This window comes from Ictalurus furcatus, chromosome 8 (assembly GCF_023375685.1).
Source record: "Ictalurus furcatus strain D&B chromosome 8, Billie_1.0, whole genome shotgun sequence".
Classification (NCBI taxonomy): Eukaryota; Metazoa; Chordata; class Actinopteri; order Siluriformes; family Ictaluridae; genus Ictalurus; species Ictalurus furcatus.
The window spans coordinates 12,755,486-12,776,879 of NC_071262.1; the positions used below are offsets into that span (position 1 = coordinate 12,755,486).

A 21,394-nucleotide genomic window follows, 5' to 3' on the forward strand; every position below is an offset into this window, starting at 1 on the left:
ACCATGTCATAAAAAATGAGAACAATGCAGTTTGCATGTCTGCATAGTTTTATAGTTTTATATGAAGTCAAAGCAAACAGGGTGACGCATTACAATCTGGTTTGAAAATCTTCTGACACGTCATATTTCAGATACACCCTTTACTTTTTGGAATGTACAATGCTTACTTACAGGGAGTGCAATAATATTTTAATAGCTTGGGTGCAAGCTTATTTTCATAGGGTATAACTGTGTTTAATTAGCAATTACAGTCTATCTAGCTGCCGTGTTAAGGTTAGCAGTACCAGGGTCACAGGTTGGACCACATTCACACTCTTTTATTGACACAAACACTGAATCGTGATCAAATGATCAACTCCTCTTGATGAGGTCTCTCTGCAAACAGATATAATTTATGTAACTGCTTTACACAACGTAAATAAGAGAGCTGGAATGGCAGGGTACGCAATGTAAGACTTGGGTGGTGGCTGAAACGTCAGTGAACTCTTACACAAACAAAGCAAATGTACATCATTACTAAATGGACTTTAAGGCAAAGACACAAGTTAAGGGTTGCACGCATTCCTTGTTTTTCTTTTTTTTTTTTGCTTTGTTTTGTAAAACACTAACAGTTATCCATGTCCAAGTATTCAGTCCCAAATCTTGGGCAAATTCTCCAGGATTCTCCTACGATGAGATGGGTTTATTACGCCAGACGCCCGCAGATCCTCTTCAGTAATTCCACTGTAGATAGGAGAAAGAGCACACACCTCAGCACAACTGGTATCAAATTATGCTTAACCCTAAATAGATTTTTTAAAATCCAGAATGAACAATTAAACCATATCCAGAAAACAGGCTCCTACATGTATACAGACCAGCAAAGACATTCACTATATGATGCCCTAGAGCTGGTAAAATTGGGGGGGAATGCAATAATTCATGTTAATATTCATTTTAATTAATTTGTCTAATTTGTTTAAATGTATAAAACAATTGGTCAACCAATGGTGTGACTGTGACATATTATTTATGGTCCATCGTTATCACAGCTGAGATAAATGAATAAATAAATGAGTAAGAAAGAAAGAAAGAAATTGAGGAATACATATACACAGAAATACATAAATACAGGCATGAATAAAACAAAATAAACAGATTTTTAAAAAGTATGCTTATTACTATATTTATTGAGGAAGTTATTCATTAAATAAATATTTTTTTGTCATTTTTTCAGGTCGGGACATGGATACATCACATGCCATAACCCCCCCACCCCCCACTGCCGCCGCCCTAAAAAACAGACATTTCTTTCAGCTGTTAATGAGCCAAATACTTTGTAATAATCAGCCTCAAAGATGCACTTGTAAACTCATTGATGTGCATAATAAAGTGTTTAATCTCATAACATTTCTCTAACATTTGAGACCTTGATAACAGCTGCAGGTATGATAGCTTTTGGGTTGAGTCATATCCCATAAAAATACATACTAATAAGTAATGTTTGTCAATCCAATAATAGTGTCTATAATATTTTTGGCATCCTATTTAATGTGTGAACGCTGAATTCAGCCCTGACTTCTCATTGACTGTGCATTACTTGCCTCTCACAGCAGGACAGCCAATGTTATTAAGTGTTCTTCCGCAGATAGCATTTTTCAAAAATCTTGTACAGTGGGGGAAATAAGTATTGAACGTGTCAACATTTTTTTCAGTAAATATATTTCCAATATATTAAAGTTATTAACATGAAATTTTCACCAGACATCAGTATTAACTCAAGAAATCCACACATATAAAGAAATCCAAACATTAAAGTCCATAAATGAAGTTATGTGTAATAAAGTGGAATGACACAGGAAAAAAGTATTGAACACGCTAACTGAAATTTACTTAATACTTAGTGGAGAAGCCTTTGTTTGTAATGACAGCTTCAAGACGCTTCCTGTATGAAGAAATTTAAAAATTAATCGGCCGCAGTACTCAGGTGTGAGTAACCTTGGTAACAAAAAGCGTTTTTACAGACCATCAATTTACTAACCTAGCTGATATTAATTTGCACAGGTAGGAGGTATAACTACTTAAAGATTTCAGCTGGTCCCTTGCCTTACCTTGCCTTGGAGAACTGCTTTTTCTTAGCGTGTTCAATACTTTTTTCCTGTGTCATTCCACTTTATTACACATAACTTTGTTTATGGACTTTCATTTTGTGAATTCTTTATATTTCCGGATTTCTTGAGTTAATACTGATGTCTGGTGACAATTTCATGTGAATAACCTCATAGGAAATATATTTACTGAAAAAATTGTTGACGTGTTCAATACTTATTTCCCTCACTGTATATACCTTGTAGCTTTAATGATGTTATAAGGAGCTTTTTTTTTTTTTTTACATGAAAATAAACCACATGGTTAGGCATGTGCAAATGTTAATTTTGTCCAAACATTCTTTTCAGTGCAGTCATCTCACCTGAAGTAATCAAGGTCATTCCAGCCATTGAGACTGAGTCCCAATGTATAGCGCTGCAGCCCCAGACTACTGAGCAGCTCCCGTACTGTCTCTGGAGCTCCATGCAGGACCGACACCTAAACACAGCAAAACACACCACATTATCACCTGTCCACACCAATACAGACTATGGTATAACTTAGGTACACCACACCAGAGACGCTGGTAGGAATTTTGGGCCCCAAAAACCCTACTCTTTTCTTTTTGTTAGAGTGCCCTAAGCGTGCCAACTCTTTCACCATGCTGTCATTTGTGTAGCAAGCTGTGAATATGAATCCAAGCACAATGCATATCAATGTATTGTATCCAACATTCTATATAAACCAGCTGATTTCAATTACAACCTCATTAGTCTGGGTGTTTAATAGTTTAATATTAAAATGTACCACAGTAAGGTGTGAAATCACTTGCTCTCATATTCAGCACAGAGATTACATAAAGATTTCTGTTCCATTAAGATCAACTTCTCCCTCAATTGTGATGCCACCTGGTGCATTTAATGGAGTTTGTAGGGGGTAAATGTTGAATGTAACAAATAAAAATGTGACATTTTTGACTTAGTAAAAAGTATTAATAATAATCTATCACTTATCCTATACAGCCTGGAGCGTATCCCAGGGAGCTCGGGGCACAAGGTAGGGGACACCCTGGATGGTGTGCCAACCCATTGCAGAGCACAATCGCACACACGTTCACACACTACGGACAATTTGGAAATGCCAGTCAGCCTACAACGTATGACTTTGGACTGGGGAAGGAAACCGGAGTACACAAAGGAAACCCCCAAATATTTTTGTTATATTGCCCACCCCTGTGAGAGCCTGTTTCATGTTTATTTTATCCGGTTACCTTTGTTTATCTCATATTTACTATATTCATCTTATTTACCCCTTTACTTCCATAGTAATCTGTGTTTTTGGTAGAGTTGGGGTACTCGATCCCGGACTCGGACTCGAGCAGGACTCGAATACTTTTGTACTCCAATTTGTACTTGAACTTTACACGGACTCGGATATTTTGGACTTGGAAATTTTTCCGAGTACTGTCAAGTCTGCGTCATGTGTAAAAATAAATAACAACTAAATAACAACATAAATAACAACATAAAATCATGATAACAAGAAATTAAGAATGTCTCCCTGCCTGACCAGGGGCCTTTCTACATGCACACATTTGAAACGCGCGCACAGAAAGCCACCTCATCATGAGAGTACCGAACTGGGTTCTCTTTAGCAGCTTATTGCGCTCAGACGGTCAAATAAATACACACACATCATGTCATAATGCAGGTACCCTGGCCGAGTATTCATGCAAACACAGTCGGTTATGACTTAAGTGAAAGTAAACAGTTGGGGGAAAATCTGAGTTGTGTCAATACAGTATATTGGATCTGTGCATTAGGTCTTAAAGTGACAGCAGTCTAATATACCTGCTGCTGTCTCTGTCATTAATGTTCATCAAACAACAAAAGACAAAGAGAAAATCACTCACTCCTTTGACTGAATAACTTCAGGAAATTTATAAATTTATAATATTATTCAGTAAATTTTTATGTCATACAGTGGAGTCTATTTTATTTTACATTTAATTGCTTTATTCAATTTCCGTAGTATTTCTTACTTGAATTGGTAGACCTACCTGAGAAAACGTATCGTTATCGTGAAATAAGATTGTAGTCGTATCGCCCACCCCTAAACATTAGCATTTGGTGATTTCCAGTCTTGAATTTCACATAAATTGTGAAATGTACTTCTTAATGTAGTAAATATCATAAACCCTGTGTATATTGATTTTTTTCATATTAGGAATTAAAATGAAAAAAGGTTACACGAACAGAGCTGTGTTCAGAAATCAGTTTGTTGTCATTCATAGACAGATTAAAAGCAGTAATAAAGCATGAAGCTTGTTGTTATGACATGCTGATGTAACTCTACTCTGTACTCTCTCTCTCAGCCTACATATATCTGTGGGGGAGACGCATCAAATAATTGAAATGTCTACTCGAACATGAGGAAACAATATAGTGTGATACAATAACAAAACAGGTTCATTTGTATTTTCAAACACTTGTAATATAATAAAAGTTCTACATATACCTCTATATTCCTTTTTGTTTTCTTGAAACCACTTTTTGATATGAAACTAGCTGAGGTGCTGATGACATTAAGTAAAAATATTAAATGGCAATGCAAGATGTAATAGTGATATTTTTTGTTACATTTATGTTGCCATTGGTTTGTGAAGGTGAAAATATAAATTTAACAGCTGTGTTGCGTTTACAATTGCAATTTCAAATCTTTTTTCAATTGAATTACTCTTTGGATTCGGCCAGACTCAAGTAGGACTCGGCTATTAAGGACTCTGACTTGAGTCCAACTCTGACCCTTTTGAACTCAGACTCGGTTGGTTAAGGACTTGGTCTCGAATCGAAATCAACAAAGGTTGACTCTGACACTAGATTTTGGCTGCCTGTTGTTGCACTTTGTTCTCTATCCACTGAGTGCAATTTAATGCTCTTAGAACACTTTGCAATAAGTATCTGTAACATATCGTCTGTATTTTTTTAAAAAGTGGTTATTATACATAATAATTGTTGGTTTCCTCTAACTCACCTCTTTTTCCCAACCGTAAACAGGCTCAGGGTTTAAGGTATAGTCATACCCATGATGCCTTGGTAGAGCAGACCTTTGGTTTGAGGGGTACTTCTTGCATGCTGGCAGGAAGTCCACCTCACTCAAAGATTTGGCAATCTGTAGAGCAGTGAGTGAGTTATCTCCTGAAGCTGCAGGTGTCTGATCCACCATCCAGGGAGCTGATGCTTTGGAGAGGGGAACTCTGGTGGACATGTAAGGGTATAGCTTTGGTCCATTACGCACTGGTATTGGCCGCTCCTGGTGAAACCTGGAATAGTCCTTCTTAACTGTCCCATGCACATCCTGTGTGAAGACTGAACTGTTCATACTGGCATTCCCTACTTTTTTGTTAGGTAATACTGATTCCTGAGTTATGTTAGGCCTTTGAATTTCTGACTGAAATGAAGCACTTGAGGTCTTGTTTTTGTGGTTTTGTGAAGGATTTGATACGTCTGGTCCAGGGAAAAGTTGGTATGAGGAAACTGGATGCGGGGTAACATGAGTTGGGCGGTCACAAGGAGGCGTGTAAGGTGGCAAGGAGCCAGGGATTTCAATTTCTGTGAAGTCAGACCTGCGGGCAGCTCTGCACTCATGGCTTTGCCCCCCTGTTACTTTAGGAAGTTGAATCACGGAGTCCTTGGCCCACACTACATTGGGTTCTTTGGGTGAGGGGTCTTCTTCTACCTGGCGCAACACAGGAATGCCCTCAAAAATGAAGTAGGCTGGGTTTGTGTAGCTACAAGGAGCTACTGTGCGGGAGGATGATGATACACTGGAAGAGATCCAAATAAAATGAACTGAAATCTGAGTGAATTATCAACTCTCAGAATATCCAATCCAAGTCATAGAAAAATGCTTATGGTAAACAGTTTCACTTCCTATTAACAGCAAAGAAGAAAGCATATGTTACTCACGGATTATGGGATGCCCGGATGGGTGGGGGAGACCAGGGGTTCCTAACTAATCCCTTCTCATCTTTCTCAATACAGATCCATTCTGTAGTGGGCAAAGAAACACAGATTTCATGCCAGAGAGATTTATAAATATATATATAATTCTTTGAGGGGAAAACCTAAAAATGGCACAGTCCCACTCAGCTTCATAAGGCCCCAGGATGCATCTGGGCAGGTTCTGTCATCAGGAAGCCAAAAGAGGAAGTCATAACAGATGAAAAAGAAAGAGCAAGACCAACAGAGGAACCAAAAGCAGAAGAGCCACAGAGGACACAGCATGACTAGGTCAAATATTAGGAAGCTATACAGAGCTGAAAAAAATGAATGGAGAGGTGAGACTCACCATAGCTCCTCTCCCGTGACCGGATCTTGTTCAGTGGTATATAGACCTTGATTTGGCCTCGGATGGAACCCATCTCTTCACCCCTGTGGGTCAGGCATGTTTCAAATGACTCTGAGTTATTGGCCACTATAGAATGCAGAGCCACACAGCATTCACCTGAAATAACACGTGCCACATGCCATTCATTATCACATGCATTCATTAATTATGCTTTCATTATCACACATCTTCGTTTTCAGTGAAGGTCATTGTAAATGAGAAAACAAACATAGTAAAAGCCACAGTGATGAATTAACACCTATAGTGTTTATTTGTGTCCAGTTGGACATGAACACTGAAAGAGTTAATTCAACACTCTAGGTGTTAATTCAACACTGGGGAGTTTGCTGTGAAGAGTTTACAGCATACCATATGACTCGAAGCCATCACATGACTTCACAGAGAGCAGCAAATGTTGGTCCCGAATATGCTCCATATCTGAGACAAGAGGCTGAAGCTGGAGAGAGACAATCCTGGTTCAGTAGATTGCTGTTTTTTTCTTCATCAATAATACAGACCTAGAATATGTTTAGGACTATTGATCATAGATATATACCTACAGAGGGGGAAATAAGTATTGGATGCGTCACCATTTCTTTCAGTAAATATATTTCCAATGAGGCTATTCACATGAAATTTTCACCAGAAAATTCCAGCAGGACAACCATCCAAAGCATACAGCAAAGGAAACTCTCACACCTGAATACTGCGGCCGATTAATTTCTTCATACAGGAAGCATCTTGAAGCTGTCGTTACAAACAAAGGCTTCTCCACTAAGTATTAAATACATTTCAGTTAGCATGTTCAATAATTTTTGTGTCATTACACTTTATTACACATAACTTTATTTATGGACTTTAATGCTGTGAATTCTTTATATTTCCAGATTTCTTGAGTTAACACTGATGTCTGGTGAAAATTTCATGCGAATGACCTCATTGGAAATATATTTACTGAAATAAATGTTGACGCGTCCAATACTTATTTCCCCCACTGTATACAATATTTACTATATGTATATCTCTATATTTCCAAGTCTGTGAATTATGTAGCCAATGTACTTCATCATTCTTCAGACACTACATGTTCTTTAATTATTCGTATTTAAACAGATCTCTGGTGTATCTTGGAACCTTGGGAAGCTGTTTGGAAGACCAGCTCATTTTAAGGAACCCCGGCACTTCACAGCTCTGTGAGTCATTCTCTGCTGAACGGCGTGTCTCTATATGGGAAGAGGACAAAAAGAAAACATGGAACTCCTATATGTATGTTATGAACCATGAATAATTTGGTAGAAGGCAGCAAGACAAGCAGATTTTTGTTGAAACTGGTGAAGAAAAAGCACCTTCAAGACATCGGGAGTGAAACTCGATGAAGAACTTGGCCTTGCTGGCAGTCTTCACTATAGCCTCAACTGTTCCTAGTTCAATCCAGGACCGGTCCGAACATGAGTCTAACTCCAAAGCAAATAAAATATATATTTGATCCACAAGAGAGTATTAAAAATCAATCATGGCATGTTAAGAAAGTTTCTTTTTCAGAACCATTATATGCTGTAAAGATTAATGTGACCAATGTCTAAAAAAAAAAGAATTTTTTTATATATATTTCTTTGTAGTGTCTTTGGTGAACTTGTACAGATCTTTGGACTCAAATCTAGTGTTCATTTTTAGTATCAATTTTGAATCAATTATGAATTGATTTAAAAAAAGAAATGTATGTCAGTCAGATAAATGAATGTTTAGCAACCTCTTATTAACATCATGAGCCAGTGCAACCAACAAGATGAAAGAGAAAGCAGCAATTTCACACCATTTACAGACCTGGTTTAGGGAACTGTGTAGCCACACTGACTTGAAATGTAGCAAAAACAGGCGAGTGATCACTGGTAAAGATGTCATCGGTACAACCTGAAGGAAATGACTAAACTTGAACAAATCCACAATGAAAAATGTCATGACTGACACATTTATGAATCTGGCAGTGTGTTCAACATGTTTACACACTAACAAAACATTACTGATTTAATGCCATTCCTGCATGCTATATGTGTCTTGTTTCATACAGCTGTAGCTGAAGTCTAGACCATAAACTCCAAGCAATTTATTGTATTGTTATTGTTAACTGATTTTGCTGATGTGGCCAAATGATATGGACTTGTTTGCTTTTAAAATTGCAAGTCAGACAGGATATGACTCTGTTGGTGGACCACAGACCAGTGTTGTGGTGTCTGCAGACATATTTCAAGAAAACCTTTTTAGTCCTTGTGCTTATCATTGAAAAAGGTTCCTGAAACCAGTTTAGTGTTTGACCTTGTTTCTCATGTAAGTGAAAACTGTCACGTATACAGAAGTCATTACACATCCATTACATCATTACATGACTATTTGTGATATCTTTTCGATTCTGGCAGCTTCAGCTAGATGTTAGTGATGTCAGAGACATTCAAACAAAAAAAAAAAGTCAAGCAACTGCAAAAAAAACTCATGTCAGTGTTAGTTTAAGGTATTGTGAACATCATACTTATACTTTTTCGATATTAACAATCCATATTAACAAAATGAGTTGGTCTTTTATCTTAAAAATATTTGTTATTTAAGTTGAAGTTTGTTTTGGGAGAATTACTCTTATACAGAAGTTTACAGATTGTATAATTTAGAAAATACCACAAAAAAGAGAAATGATGGTTTGTACATTTGCCTGTGAAATCTAAAGCTTAATAAACTATAACAATAAAATTGTAACACAACTTGACAAGAATCTTTAGAATTGTGATAGTATGTGTATCTATTATTATTATTATTATTATTATTATTATTATTATTATTATGTGAATCTAGAGTATCTTAACACACCATATGAAGTACAGGTGTTGTAAGTCTCTGGATAGGATTTCCATAGGACACGATCACACCATGAAGGCCCATTCACTCGCACCTGAAGACAGACAGAACTTGAATTAATTATGTATGTGTGTGTGTGTGTGTGCATCTATACTTGTATGGATTAGACTCTAACAAGTTGTACTAGATTAAATTTCCTTTATATTATGACAATTCATCTGTTATTAACATCAAATAGAGTACAGCACCTGATGCTATCATTTAACACATTACTCAACCCAATTTTAGCACTCACATCTGAACTAACATGACCATGGGCCTCTCTTAGAACAATAAAAAATAGTGTCAAATATTTCAATATTTGCCAATGTTTCATGGTAGTGAAGGCACATTGATGTAACAATTATACAGGATGTTGGCTAATGTCTGGCTGCAGTGTAGATTGTGTAGATGGCTTATGGGGGAGACAGTTCCACATGACCACAGTCAGTAAAGGTTAAAATAGAAAAACATGTGGCGGGGAAAAGAAGTTGTTAGTAAGCTGAACTATCTGTAACATTCTATCCCGTTTAAAATTATGTCATATCTAAAGTTCATAATATTCCATTTGGGTTGGAAAGTTTCTATAAAATATGTTAACATACCATATATAACCATATATGTTATAACACAGTATATATCCATATATATTAACATTAACAATATCTTAACAAGCTCTGCAAGATCTGAACATTGTACAGTTAGTTGCAATATATATCCTGAAATGCAACTGTAGTTCAAACTGCATTAGTAGACATGAGTAGACTAAGTAAACTTAAGGTAGCTGTAATGAAGAGAGCTCTACCCCACTGGTCTTGTATTTCTGCCATAGGTAGCAGTCTCTGGAGCCCCGCTCATACCGGTAGGTGGGTGGAAACGTGATCTTTTCTTCCTCTTAAGAATGAGCAAGGGGAAGAAAATATAATGTCGTCATGTCAAATCCCAAAAACAATCAACAGCACTATTGATAAAACTATATGAATACAAAGCATGCACACATTATTGTATATTTGAGTGTGCTGTTGTTTCCACCTGATAATTGCATGTGTCTTTTTTTTCTAGATTATATCTGGTTTAAAAATCTGATTGCATGAACAAACCAACCTGCTGTCTTGTCTCCTTTTCCACCACAAATGATAATTTTGCATGATGATGTTAATACCTTTAATGCATTAATAAAGATGGAGGCTTTCCAGCTATTCATCTTACTGAAAGTATGTTGTAAATAACTAGCTTAGCAGTTAAGGCTCTGGGTTACTGATCGGAAGGTCGGCGGTTCAAGCCCCGGCACTGCCAAGCTGCCACTGTTGGGCCCTTAAGCAAGGCCTTTAACCCTCTCTGCTCCAGGGGCGCCGTATCATGGCTGACCCTACACTCTGACCCCAGCTTCCTAGCATGCTTCCTGGCATGCTGGGGTATATCACTGTCCTATAATGTATATGTGACCGATAAAGATTCATTACCAATATAAAAAGGAATGTACTGTAGTTACAAGAGCAAAGAATGTAAAAAGTAAGTCTGGAAAGTCTATTGCGTTAAAGATGATACCCTCGGTCATTATGGATAATGTGCATTATGTTGTGAGGCATTAAGAGGAGTTTTGTTTGTCATATGTGGCTTGATATGATGGATGTATTATTGCCTTTGCATAATATTTGGCTAAAATGGGTCTAAGACATTCTGAAGTTGTTGCAAATTCAGATCTTGATACTCAAACAGAAACAGTGTCTTGAATACAGGAAGTTCATACTAAAGTTAAAGAAAGCTTTTCTTTTATGGCGCTCTCTGGTCAGCTGGTCTGCATACATCAGTTCATCAAACTCCCGCTTTGACACATGCTTTAAAATGTCCTGCAGAAGAGACAAACCATCAGTCAGGCATGAGAGGAATTGATCTCTGAAACATAGTAAAGAAACATAGTGAAGAAACTTAAAGATTGCAATTGTTAGGCCAAAACAGATAATCATAAAAATAACCCAAAAGAATGTTTAGCCCAGAAATGACATCAACAATCTAATAGGAGAAAAAACAGAAGACCACAGAAGGCCTAGGTGACCTCAACGTCAAGGTCCAGGCGGTAGTTCAGGTCACCACACCAGAAGAGATGAGTAAAGCGCAAGCTGACATCAAAGGCAGAAAGCTGCCGCTCCCCCAGTGATAACAGTCTGAGGATGTCTTGAAAATTCTGGTTCCTCCTGGAAGGGAGTGAAGAGAATATCAGAAGCCAATCTCAAATGGATCCACATTCTGTTAGTGCATTTAGAATACAATGTGCAGGGCTAGAAGGTTGTTCTGCCACATGGAAAACATGATGCAGTCAGGCAGCACAGAAGTCTGTCATCACTAGACTTTGTGATTGTTAAATAAGTAGCAAAGGAAGCTGGTTAAAACTCCTGAAAACTGTTTAAACAGAGTCATAGTGTTAATCGAGTGTGTGGCTGTGGGTGCATACCGAAGTGCTTTCTCACTGCCAGAGGTCAAATGACAGTTCACAAAGCCCATGGGTGTCCCATTAAAGAGGAAGGAGATCCCTACGGCCCCTTTGTTTCCTGCAACCATTCAGAAAAAAATGAACAACTGCATATACATAAATATATATATATATAAATATATAGAGAGAGAGAGAGAGAGAGAGAGAGAGAGAGAGAGAGAGAGAGACTTCGGTTTTATCGGTCTACTTTCTCATGTTTTTTATTTGTTTGAGAGCAGACATAAATACCCAGATGACATGATATACATAGATTAATAATGATATAACGGTTGTGTCAACTATTGTTTTTAAATGAACAGTGCTAACATGTTTGTAACCTATTCGAAGTGGATATCATTGGCATTTGTGACAGTAACTCGGAGATATCTGAGCTACTCTGGCTCTCTGGAGGGTTGTCTTCATATATTAACCTGGGTTTAATGATTTGCTTCTTTCTTTGACTTAGATATTTGGCTGTAGGCCATGAAGAGAGAGAGAGAGAGAGAGAGAGAGAGAGAGAGAGAGAGAGATCCAGACTTTATGAAAGTTTTGTACCAAGTGTATTGCCCAGTCCTGTCTTCACACTTGCTGTGTTTACTTGGCTGATACGTCCCTCATGCTCTGGTTTTACAAACACAGCCAGTCTGATGTTCCACAGAGACTGCAGTGCCACCTACAGGACATTTACATGCAGCACAGGATCAAAGCAAAATAAGTTAATCAAGTTACATTATTATTATTATTATTATTATTAGTAGTAGTAGTAGTAGTAGTAGTATTATAAAAAACAGAGCATTAGCATATGTATGAATAATGTCAACGTATCGATTTTACAATGTTGGCAATTGTCTCTAACCTGTTTGAAGTCGATATGGGTGGCATTTTTGAGTGTAGCTCTGATATGTTCAGTCCACTCCTTTTCTCCTTGAGGGTTGTCCTGAGTGCCAAATGCATAGATATCATGAGGCAGGCAAGCAGTGGAGTCATCAGGAGTCAGTCCCAAACCACAGCATGTAGCCCAGGACTGTAGAGTAGCGGGAGGGTGAGAGCCACCTACAAAAAAGGTCAAGTAATAATAGAAAAACTAGTTGTCATTTTTATGTGGTTACATTTTTCTGACAGTTGTTTTACATGAATGAAGATCTTATCTTGATCTCTAAATCTGCACAATGAACAAGTAACAAGGTTTAACATCATTTACATATCTGCCACACAACAAATTTGGAACAATTTGTGCAATTTATAATTTTTAAAAAAAAGGTAATGTTAGCATTATGGTCAAGGACAGGATTCATAACATCTTCTCATTTTGGATAAATTTGGTATGAACAAACTCCAACCAGAATTGCCATATAGACACAACATGATGCATAATGATGCATAATGATAACCACACAGCTACATTTTATCTGTAAGCACAATATCATATTATTTATAACATGATTTCAAACAATAAATTCACAGCTTTACCCATGTTCCATGTGCCCACAAACACCGAAATGGCATCAGGCTCATTCTGTTGGGAGTATGTTTTCTTCATCAGCTGCAGAAGCTGGCAGAAAGCCTCTCTTTTCTGCAGATAGGACGATCACATGTTAATATTTTGCTCAAAAAGATTAATTGTGATTCTGTTTACTTAGATATTAAAATACAATTGTTAAGTCTGTTTTCTCTTTCCTCTATTTCCTGCACTATTATAGGACTATGTGCTTGCTGGTTTCTCTGCACCATGACAAGCTCTGGTTTTGTGTTTTTGTTTTATTAACTTTTATTAACTTTTTTTTTATTAACTTACTCTTTAGTGGCACAATATTTAATGCAACTATAAACTAATAAACAGTATCACATGTCTTTCTGTAATTAATTAAACAAATTTCTGTGGCATAAGAGGAATAAAACTTTCCAGTAAGTTCATGTCACACCATTTTCCAATAAGTACATGCCCTGTTGTTTTTTTATTCCCAACGTAATCCATTTTTTTGACTAACCTTAAAGCTCTCAAACAGTATCTCTCTTGCAGGCTTGTGATGACTGTCCACTACCATCCTCAGCTTAGCTGGGCTGCTCTGAAACTTTACCAGCTGCACAACTGACATTCAAACATACATTACAATAAAACGGTAGATTTACACTATTGTTTTGTATTATAGTATACTTTGTTTGTAATATATTATAGTGGTATAATATAGTATGGTTTGAGACTGGACTATGTCAAAGTTAATTAGTTCTGCAGTGATGCAGGCAAACTTACTCCTGTCATGTGTGATTGTCTCTATGCCAAATGAGCCGGTCTTCCTGTCAAAGAGCAGCACACCATTGTCCACATCCACTGATACCATCTGCCTTCCATACCTGACCACCTTCACCTAAATATGTACAAACACACATCCGCATTTATACTATATACTCATGGGTGTAGCAGACAGGTGGCATTGTTTCATGCTGTAAGTAATTATTATTAGTAGTAGCAGTAGTAGTAGTATTAGTAGTAGTAGTAGTAGTGATAGTAGTAATGGTAGAAGCAGTAGTAGTAGTAGTAATAGTACTAGTAGTAGTGGTAGTAGTAGTAGTAGTAGTAGTAGTAGTGATAGAAGCAGTAATAGTAGTAGTAGCAGTAGTAGTAATGGTGGAAGCCGTAGTAGTAGTAGTAGTAGTAGTAGTAGTAGTAGTAGTAGTAGTAATGGTAGAGGCAGTACTAGTAGTAATAGTAGTAGTAGTAGTAGCAGTAGTAGTAGTGGTAGAAGCAGTAGTAGTAGTAATGGTAGAAGCAGTAGTAGTGGTAGTAGTAGTAGTAGTAGTAGTAGTAGTAATGGTGGAAGCCGTAGTAGTAGTAGTAGTAGTAGTAGTAGTAATGGTAGAGGCAGTACTAGTAGTAATAGTAGTAGTAGTAGTAGCAGTAGTAGTAGTGGTAGAAGCAGTAGTAGTAGTAATGGTAGAAGCAGTAGTAGTGGTAGTAGTAGTAGTAGTAGTAGTAGTAGTAATGGTAGAGGCAGTACTAGTAGTAATAGTAGTAGTAGTAGTAGTAGCAGTAGTAGTAGTGGTAGTAGTAGCAGTAGTAGTAGTAGTAGTAGTAGTAGTAGTAGTAGTAGTGGTAGAAGCAGTAGTAGTAGTAGTGGTAGAAGCAGTAGTAGTAGTAGTAGTAGTAGAAGCAGTAGTAGTGGTAGTAGTAGTAGTAGTAGAAGCAGTAGTAGTAGTAGTAGTAGTAGTAGTAGTAGTAGTAGTAGTAGTAGTAATGGTGGAAGCCGTAGTAGTAGTAGTAGTAGTAGTAGTAGTAGTAGTAGTAATGGTAGAGGCAGTACTAGTAGTAATAGTAGTAGTAGTAGTAGCAGTAGTAGTAGTGGTAGAAGGAGTAGTAGTAGTAATGGTAGAAGCAGTAGTAGTGGTAGTAGTAGTAGTAGTAGTAGCAGTAGTAATGGTAGAAGCAGTAGTAGTAGTAGTAGTAGTAGTAGTAGTAGCAGCAGTAGTAATGGTAGAAGCAGTAGTAGTAGTAGTAGTAGTAGTAGTAGTAGTGGTGGAAGCAGTAGCAGTAGTAATGGTAGAAGCAGTAGTAGTAGTAGTGGTAGTAGTAGTAGTAGTAGTAGTAGTGGTGGTGGTGGTAGAAGCAGTAGCAGTAGTAATGGTAGAAGCAGTAGGAGTAGTAGTAGTAGTAGCAGTAGTAATGGGTGAAGCAGTAGTAGCATCTGCCTTCCATACCTGACCACCTTCACCTAAATATGTACAAACACACATCCGCATTTATACTATATACTCATGGGTGTAGCAGACAGGTGGCATTGTTTCATGCTGTAAGTAATTATTATTAGTAGTAGCAGTAGTAGTAGTATTAGTAGTAGTAGTAGTAGTAGTGATAGTAGTAATGGTAGAAGCAGTAGTAGTAGTAGTAATAGTACTAGTAGTAGTGGTAGTAGTAGTAGTAGTAGTAGTAGTAGTAGTAGTAGTAGTAGTGATAGAAGCAGTAATAGTAGTAGTAGCAGTAGTAGTAATGGTGGAAGCAGTAGTAGTAGTAGTAGTAGTAATGGTAGAGGCAGTACTAGTAGTAATAGTAGTAGTAGTAGTAGCAGTAGTAGTAGTGGTAGTAGTAGCAGTAGTAGTAGTAGTAGTAGTAGTAGTAGTAGTAGTAGTGGTAGAAGCAGTAGTAGTAGTAGTAGTAGTAGTAGTAGTAGTGGTAGAAGCAGTAGTAGTAGTAGTAGTAGTAGAAGCAGTAGTAGTGGTAGTAGTAGTAGTAGTAGTAGAAGCAGTAGTAGTAGTAGTAGTAGTAGTAGTAATGGTGGAAGCCGTAGTAGTAGTAGTAGTAGTAGTAGTAGTAGTAGTAATGGTAGAGGCAGTACTAGTAGTAATAGTAGTAGTAGTAGTAGCAGTAGTAGTAGTGGTAGAAGCAGTAGTAGTAGTAATGGTAGAAGCAGTAGTAGTGGTAGTAGTAGTAGTAGTAGTAGCAGTAGTAATGGTAGAAGCAGTAGTAGTAGTAGTAGTAGTAGTAGTAGTAGTAGTAGCAGTAGTAATGGTAGAAGCAGTAGTAGTAGTAGTAGTAGTAGTAGTAGTAGCAGTAGTAATGGTAGAAGCAGTAGTAGTAGCAGTAGTAGTAGTGGTAGAAGCAGTAGTAGTAGTAATGGTAGAAGCAGTAGTAGTAGTAGTAGTAGTAGTAGTAGTAGTAGTAGCAGTAGTAATGGTAGAAGCAGTAGTAGTAGTAGTAGTAGTAGTAGTAGTAGTAGTAGCAGTAGTAATGGTAGAAGCAGTAGTAGTAGTAGTAGTAGTAGTAGTAGTAGTGGTGGTGGAAGCAGTAGCAGTAGTAATGGTAGAAGCAGTAGTAGTAGTAGTGGTAGTAGTATTAGTAGTAGTAGTAGTAGTGGTGGTGGTAGAAGCAGTAGCAGTAGTAATGGTAGAAGCAGTAGGAGTAGTAGTAGTAGTAGCAGTAGTAATGGGTGAAGCAGTAGTAGTAGTAGTAGTAGTAGTAGTAGTGGTAGAAGCAGAAGCAGTAGTAATGGTAGAAGCAGTAGTAGTAGTAGTGGTAGAAGCAGTAGTAGTAGCTGTAGCCAATGTGGTTACCAGTGTCATATGATGTGAAACTGAATCTCACTGTAATAGACTATTTTGAATAATAACAGAACACCCACTACAATGAAGGTCTTTCTAAATGAGAAACATCTCTGGGAAACAACATCCCACAACATCTCCAGGAAATCTGAAGGCTTTTTTTATTATTATTATCCCTGTCCAAAGGAGAGGATTGTCAGTGAGTGCAGCAAGTTTAGCTGGTTAACCCAGAAACAATTCCTGACAACAACAAAGCAGTAGGTATTTTTCTATTTGTTATTATTAGTTACCATTAGTTACAAATACTGAATTTGTAAAGCTAGCATATTATGTGCTTAATGTAACGTTAGCTGTAACTTTTTTGTAGCTTACAAGGCAACTTTTAATGTCCAGCTGAGATCCTACTCAGGCCAAATACAGATATAGGTAGCCACACTATCATATTCTACAGATGCTGATTAGTATTTTCCCCACTCTAGCTTGTCACCCCAATAAAGCCATTATGTCTAACCTGGCCAGCCCACTGTAAAAGGTCTGGCTATGCCCTGGATATCCTGCACAGCTATGCTGGTGAATGAGGAACAAGGATTTACCTGAAAGCTGTGCACAGGTACAACCTTAGCAGGAGATTTTACAGACGATACAGGCTCAGGTACAGACGCTGGCTGCACAGATAGGTTGTGATTTGTCACAGCCTCTTGGAGGGCTGTGAGGACCTGTGAAAGCCATGGCACCATTTAAATAGAAAAAACCAAAGGAAATAAAGTTATAAACACCTCTTATTAAGAATAAGTAATGCAGCATGTGCAAATCATGGCTGATGAATTTGTAGTGATTTTGAATACCCTTGTCTCCAGAGAAGATAGCAGGTTGCATAGAGTTGTTATTTTGTAGAGCAGAGTATCGAGGTTCTCCTCTGGAGACGTTCCCATATTCTAAAGAATTTAAAACAGGGTATATAAATACTGGACATGATGAAGAACAAAGTCTTCTTTTTTTTAAAGCTACAGTATGTAGGATATTTGATATTTGATATCAAAACTGGAGGAAAAAAATCGGGATTATTGAGCCAGGTAAGAACAATATAATATGTAATGTGTGTAATATAATGTTCATGAGCTGCGAGTTGTGAGTTATCCTGACAGTCAGGAAAATTATCCAGACAATTATCTTGGTGATGCATCTGGCAATCGCAGTAAGAGCTAACCTGCTGACAGAAGCTTAAATATAAGCTGTTTTTGAGAGGTTTTGCTTTTTTATCTGGGCTTTATTTCAGTGTGTAGTTCTACATCAGAAGCAGAATTGTAAACTATGTGAGTTCTTGGCATAGTAGTGAAAATCTAGTTAGGGCAATAAGCTTTACTTGCAGTCAGTTGTAACACATTTATACTAATGATATGGGCAATAGAGATTTTCAACAAAGCAAACAGTTCCTCTACATTATGCCGCCCAGTGTGAGGCCGCCCAGTGTGAATAAAATAGTGTCACAGAGTAGGCTTGTTTTGCATTCCTTGTCACGTCTGATGTAAAATAGTCTTTAGATCAGCTATGCACAGTGCAAGTTGGTGAAGTTAGTGATTTCCCTGTGTAAATACACCTGTTTAAATAGGGAAATGACTGATGAGTTCAATCACATGTTGGACTGGACTGGGTGATTGACTGTAGTTATCTAGGATAAGACTTGGGCACCTTAGTCTTTGATTATATAAATGAAAAAATGCCATTTTGTACATTTTAAGGAATGTGCCAAAACTAAAACTAGCCTTTTTTTACAGCCTCTAAATTGTTTCAAGTCTAAATCTAAATCACTACTTTCAATACTGTCATATGGTTTACCTGGATTTTAGGACAGGTTAAGGGACAACTGGGATGGTCAAAGACTTTAGCCAGGGTCTCCAAACTGGACATCGTCTGATCAATCTCACTGTAGATGCCAGAATGAAAGATAAACATTTTCCTAAAGATAAACATATTAAAGCAGCATTTTCTAGAACAGTTCTGGGGTCTGAAGCATACCTGGCCAGTCTGGGATTTTTTTGCTTGTTTGTTTGTTTGTTATAGTACTGGAAATCACAGCCCACCATTATCAAAGCTATCCCATTTAATTTTGATTTCTCATAGCTATCAGGCCATGTGTCTGAACACTTAAGTTGAATTGGTTTAATCCAAACCTCAATAACTCAAAACACAGATAGGCCTATAAATAATGTCATCGTGGCCCTAATGTTTTCTGAACTATATGGCCAAAAGTGGACTGCTGACCAATCACACCCATATGTGCTTATTGAACATCCCATTCTAGGTCTAGTACCCCCTTTGCTGTTATAAAAGATTTACACTGTAAAAACAATGGCTGTAATTAAACAGTTAATGCAATATTTTTGCTAAACCCCTTGAATTAAAGCTGAAAGTCTACACTTCAATCCCATCTTGATTGCTGCATTTCAAATCCATAGTGGTGGTGTACAGAGGCAAAATGGCCAAAATTGTGTCACTGTCCAAGTACTTATGGACCTGACAGTAAATGCCATTTTCACCAGCAACTACCATGATGAAGTCTAAATTTCTGTCTGATAAAGAGTGGAGTGGTACCTGTGCAATTTATGGCAAGTTGTGCAGAGGAGTCGCTGGAGAAATTGTAGTTCTGAGCCTCCTTTCTTCAAACTCTCCAGATCCAGATTCACATCACCACGCAAGTATTCACCAACCAGAGCCACCATCTCAGAAGCCACACTACTACTACACCCACACATACACACAGACACACAAAAGTTATGCCATTTGTAATGCTATAGCATTCATTTGTAACTGTAGTATAGAACATCTCCCTATACTTCTGCAGTACATTATTCGCTCCAGAAATCACTTGGATTTGAAAGTGGAGGTCACCGTCAAGTCCAGTTGACTATAATGATGAAGTAATATAGAAAGTTGCATGTGTAATATATAAAGTCATACGTGTTAACCTGTTTGTGGTGTTGCCCTGCAGTCTTTGCAGCAGTAGCTGAGATGCTGGTGTTTGAGTTGCAGGAGGTGACTGGGCTGTAGGGGGCGCCTGAGCTGCAGGAGGGGAAGCCACAGGGTTCCACACTGAGCCTGGCTTCTCATCATCCCCATCTACAACATGAACCCATAGCATTATAAAAACCACAATGACAGATTTGGGAATGCAGTTCTGCTTATGCATTTAAGACATATTCCCTCTATGAACTTTCAGTAGCTAAATTTTCCAAATACAAATATTCTAGCGGACTGTGAGCCAGGCCAGTAAAGTTTTTAATTCCAGTCTTAACCTGCATGAATAAATCAATACTTCGAGCACCTGTTTTTTGTTTTGTTTTTGCTTTTTTATCTCTGAGTGACAAAGTGTTGGATATCTGAGATGTGTTATTACTGCAATCAAAAGTATATTTTATATATATATACCATTTTATACACTATTTTTAGTAATATGCTTTTCAGTGACAAATAGCAAGAAATTCATTGGATTCTTTTGACACAAAATTGTACATTGCATTTTTCACATGAAACATGCATGAAAAAAAGTTAGATGTGGTTACATGTAAATGCAGAGGATTTCAAGCTTGATTGGTCACATGAGTGTGACAGTGCAGGGACCAAATGTCCCCATAAGGAATGGAATGTCTCATAGTTTTTACTTGGGGTGACATTTTGCTGAACCCACAAGAGACTGAAAAAATAACTTTAAAAAAATAATAATAAAATAACCTGAAACTTTTACTTAAAATACGTGAAAGAGCAAACGGTTTCCTTTTGGTTAATGAAGTTAAGGTTAGAGTTAGGTTTAAGTCTAGGCATGGTATTAAATATTTGCATTAATATTTATATCAAGACCCTCACGACAAAGACAAACCTGTGTGTGTGTCTTACCTGAGCTCTCATCCACTAGTTCTGTCTCTCTCACAACCGGATAAAGCAAAGGGATCACCAGGCCCTTATGAGCTTGCTGGTATCCTAAAACTAAATCACCAAGAGTTCGGAAACAGTTCACCTGCACCCCTTGTGTGGTCTGTAAAAAAAAACATACACACACCCTCCCCCCATACAAACACACACACACACAGAGGGCAAGAGTAATGATTCACCATGACACCATGACAAACGGACATATTTCATACTGGTTTCCCCCAAACATATATAAACTCATCATGTTCAGCCCCTACTCTAGCTGTACCACTGAGTTTACACCTCTGTAATAATGTCAAGCAGAGCAGTGCCATGGAAATTGTCCAGCATTCATAGAAGTAAGCGCCAGCCCAGCGTTTTGTAAACTTTGCCACCATTCTAAAAGTTAAAATAGACCCCAGATTTTTCACACAATAATAAACCATGTGAAGCTTCGACCAATTTCTTGCAGTTTCCAAAAATCATATGTAGCCATCAAATTATTAAAAATCTATTGCTACAAATACTGCATGTGCTTGAGCACATATTTTCTACCTGCATGCAAGTGTGTATGTGGGTGTCACAGAGACAGTGGGGTATTCTGGCGTATTACCATGCTAAATCTGAAACCTTAACCTCAGTGCCCAG

At 37.6% G+C, this 21,394-nt stretch overlaps 1 protein-coding gene across 3 annotated transcripts in view; it reads right to left on the bottom strand.

The window, feature by feature from the left end:
- Nucleotides 1-557: 557 nt before the first annotated feature.
- inppl1b (inositol polyphosphate phosphatase-like 1b) overlaps nt 558-21,394 on the bottom strand; it is a 28,602-nt gene continuing 7,765 nt past the window's right edge. For 2 of the 3 annotated variants that reach the window (XM_053630855.1, XM_053630857.1), the window contains exons 4-28: nt 20,732-20,870; nt 19,807-19,957; nt 19,433-19,579; nt 18,677-18,764; nt 17,686-17,775; nt 17,434-17,556; nt 14,061-14,175; nt 13,798-13,898; nt 13,280-13,382; nt 12,666-12,862; nt 12,365-12,482; nt 11,792-11,888; nt 11,396-11,534; nt 11,090-11,189; nt 10,145-10,233; nt 9,313-9,394; nt 8,281-8,367; nt 7,803-7,910; nt 7,591-7,679; nt 6,826-6,913; nt 6,418-6,573; nt 6,036-6,117; nt 5,101-5,893; nt 2,450-2,565; nt 558-723 (exon numbers count right to left, since the gene is read on the bottom strand). In XM_053630855.1, coding sequence (XP_053486830.1) covers nt 630-723; nt 2,450-2,565; nt 5,101-5,893; nt 6,036-6,117; nt 6,418-6,573; nt 6,826-6,913; nt 7,591-7,679; nt 7,803-7,910; nt 8,281-8,367; nt 9,313-9,394; nt 10,145-10,233; nt 11,090-11,189; nt 11,396-11,534; nt 11,792-11,888; nt 12,365-12,482; nt 12,666-12,862; nt 13,280-13,382; nt 13,798-13,898; nt 14,061-14,175; nt 17,434-17,556; nt 17,686-17,775; nt 18,677-18,764; nt 19,433-19,579; nt 19,807-19,957; nt 20,732-20,870 — 3,492 coding nt within the window. In that variant the 3' untranslated portion in view covers nt 558-629. The remainder of the gene's footprint in view (nt 724-2,449; nt 2,566-5,100; nt 5,894-6,035; nt 6,118-6,417; nt 6,574-6,825; nt 6,914-7,590; nt 7,680-7,802; nt 7,911-8,280; nt 8,368-9,312; nt 9,395-10,144; nt 10,234-11,089; nt 11,190-11,395; nt 11,535-11,791; nt 11,889-12,364; nt 12,483-12,665; nt 12,863-13,279; nt 13,383-13,797; nt 13,899-14,060; nt 14,176-17,433; nt 17,557-17,685; nt 17,776-18,676; nt 18,765-19,432; nt 19,580-19,806; nt 19,958-20,731; nt 20,871-21,394) is intronic. The other variant, XM_053630858.1, reaches the window with a different exon arrangement.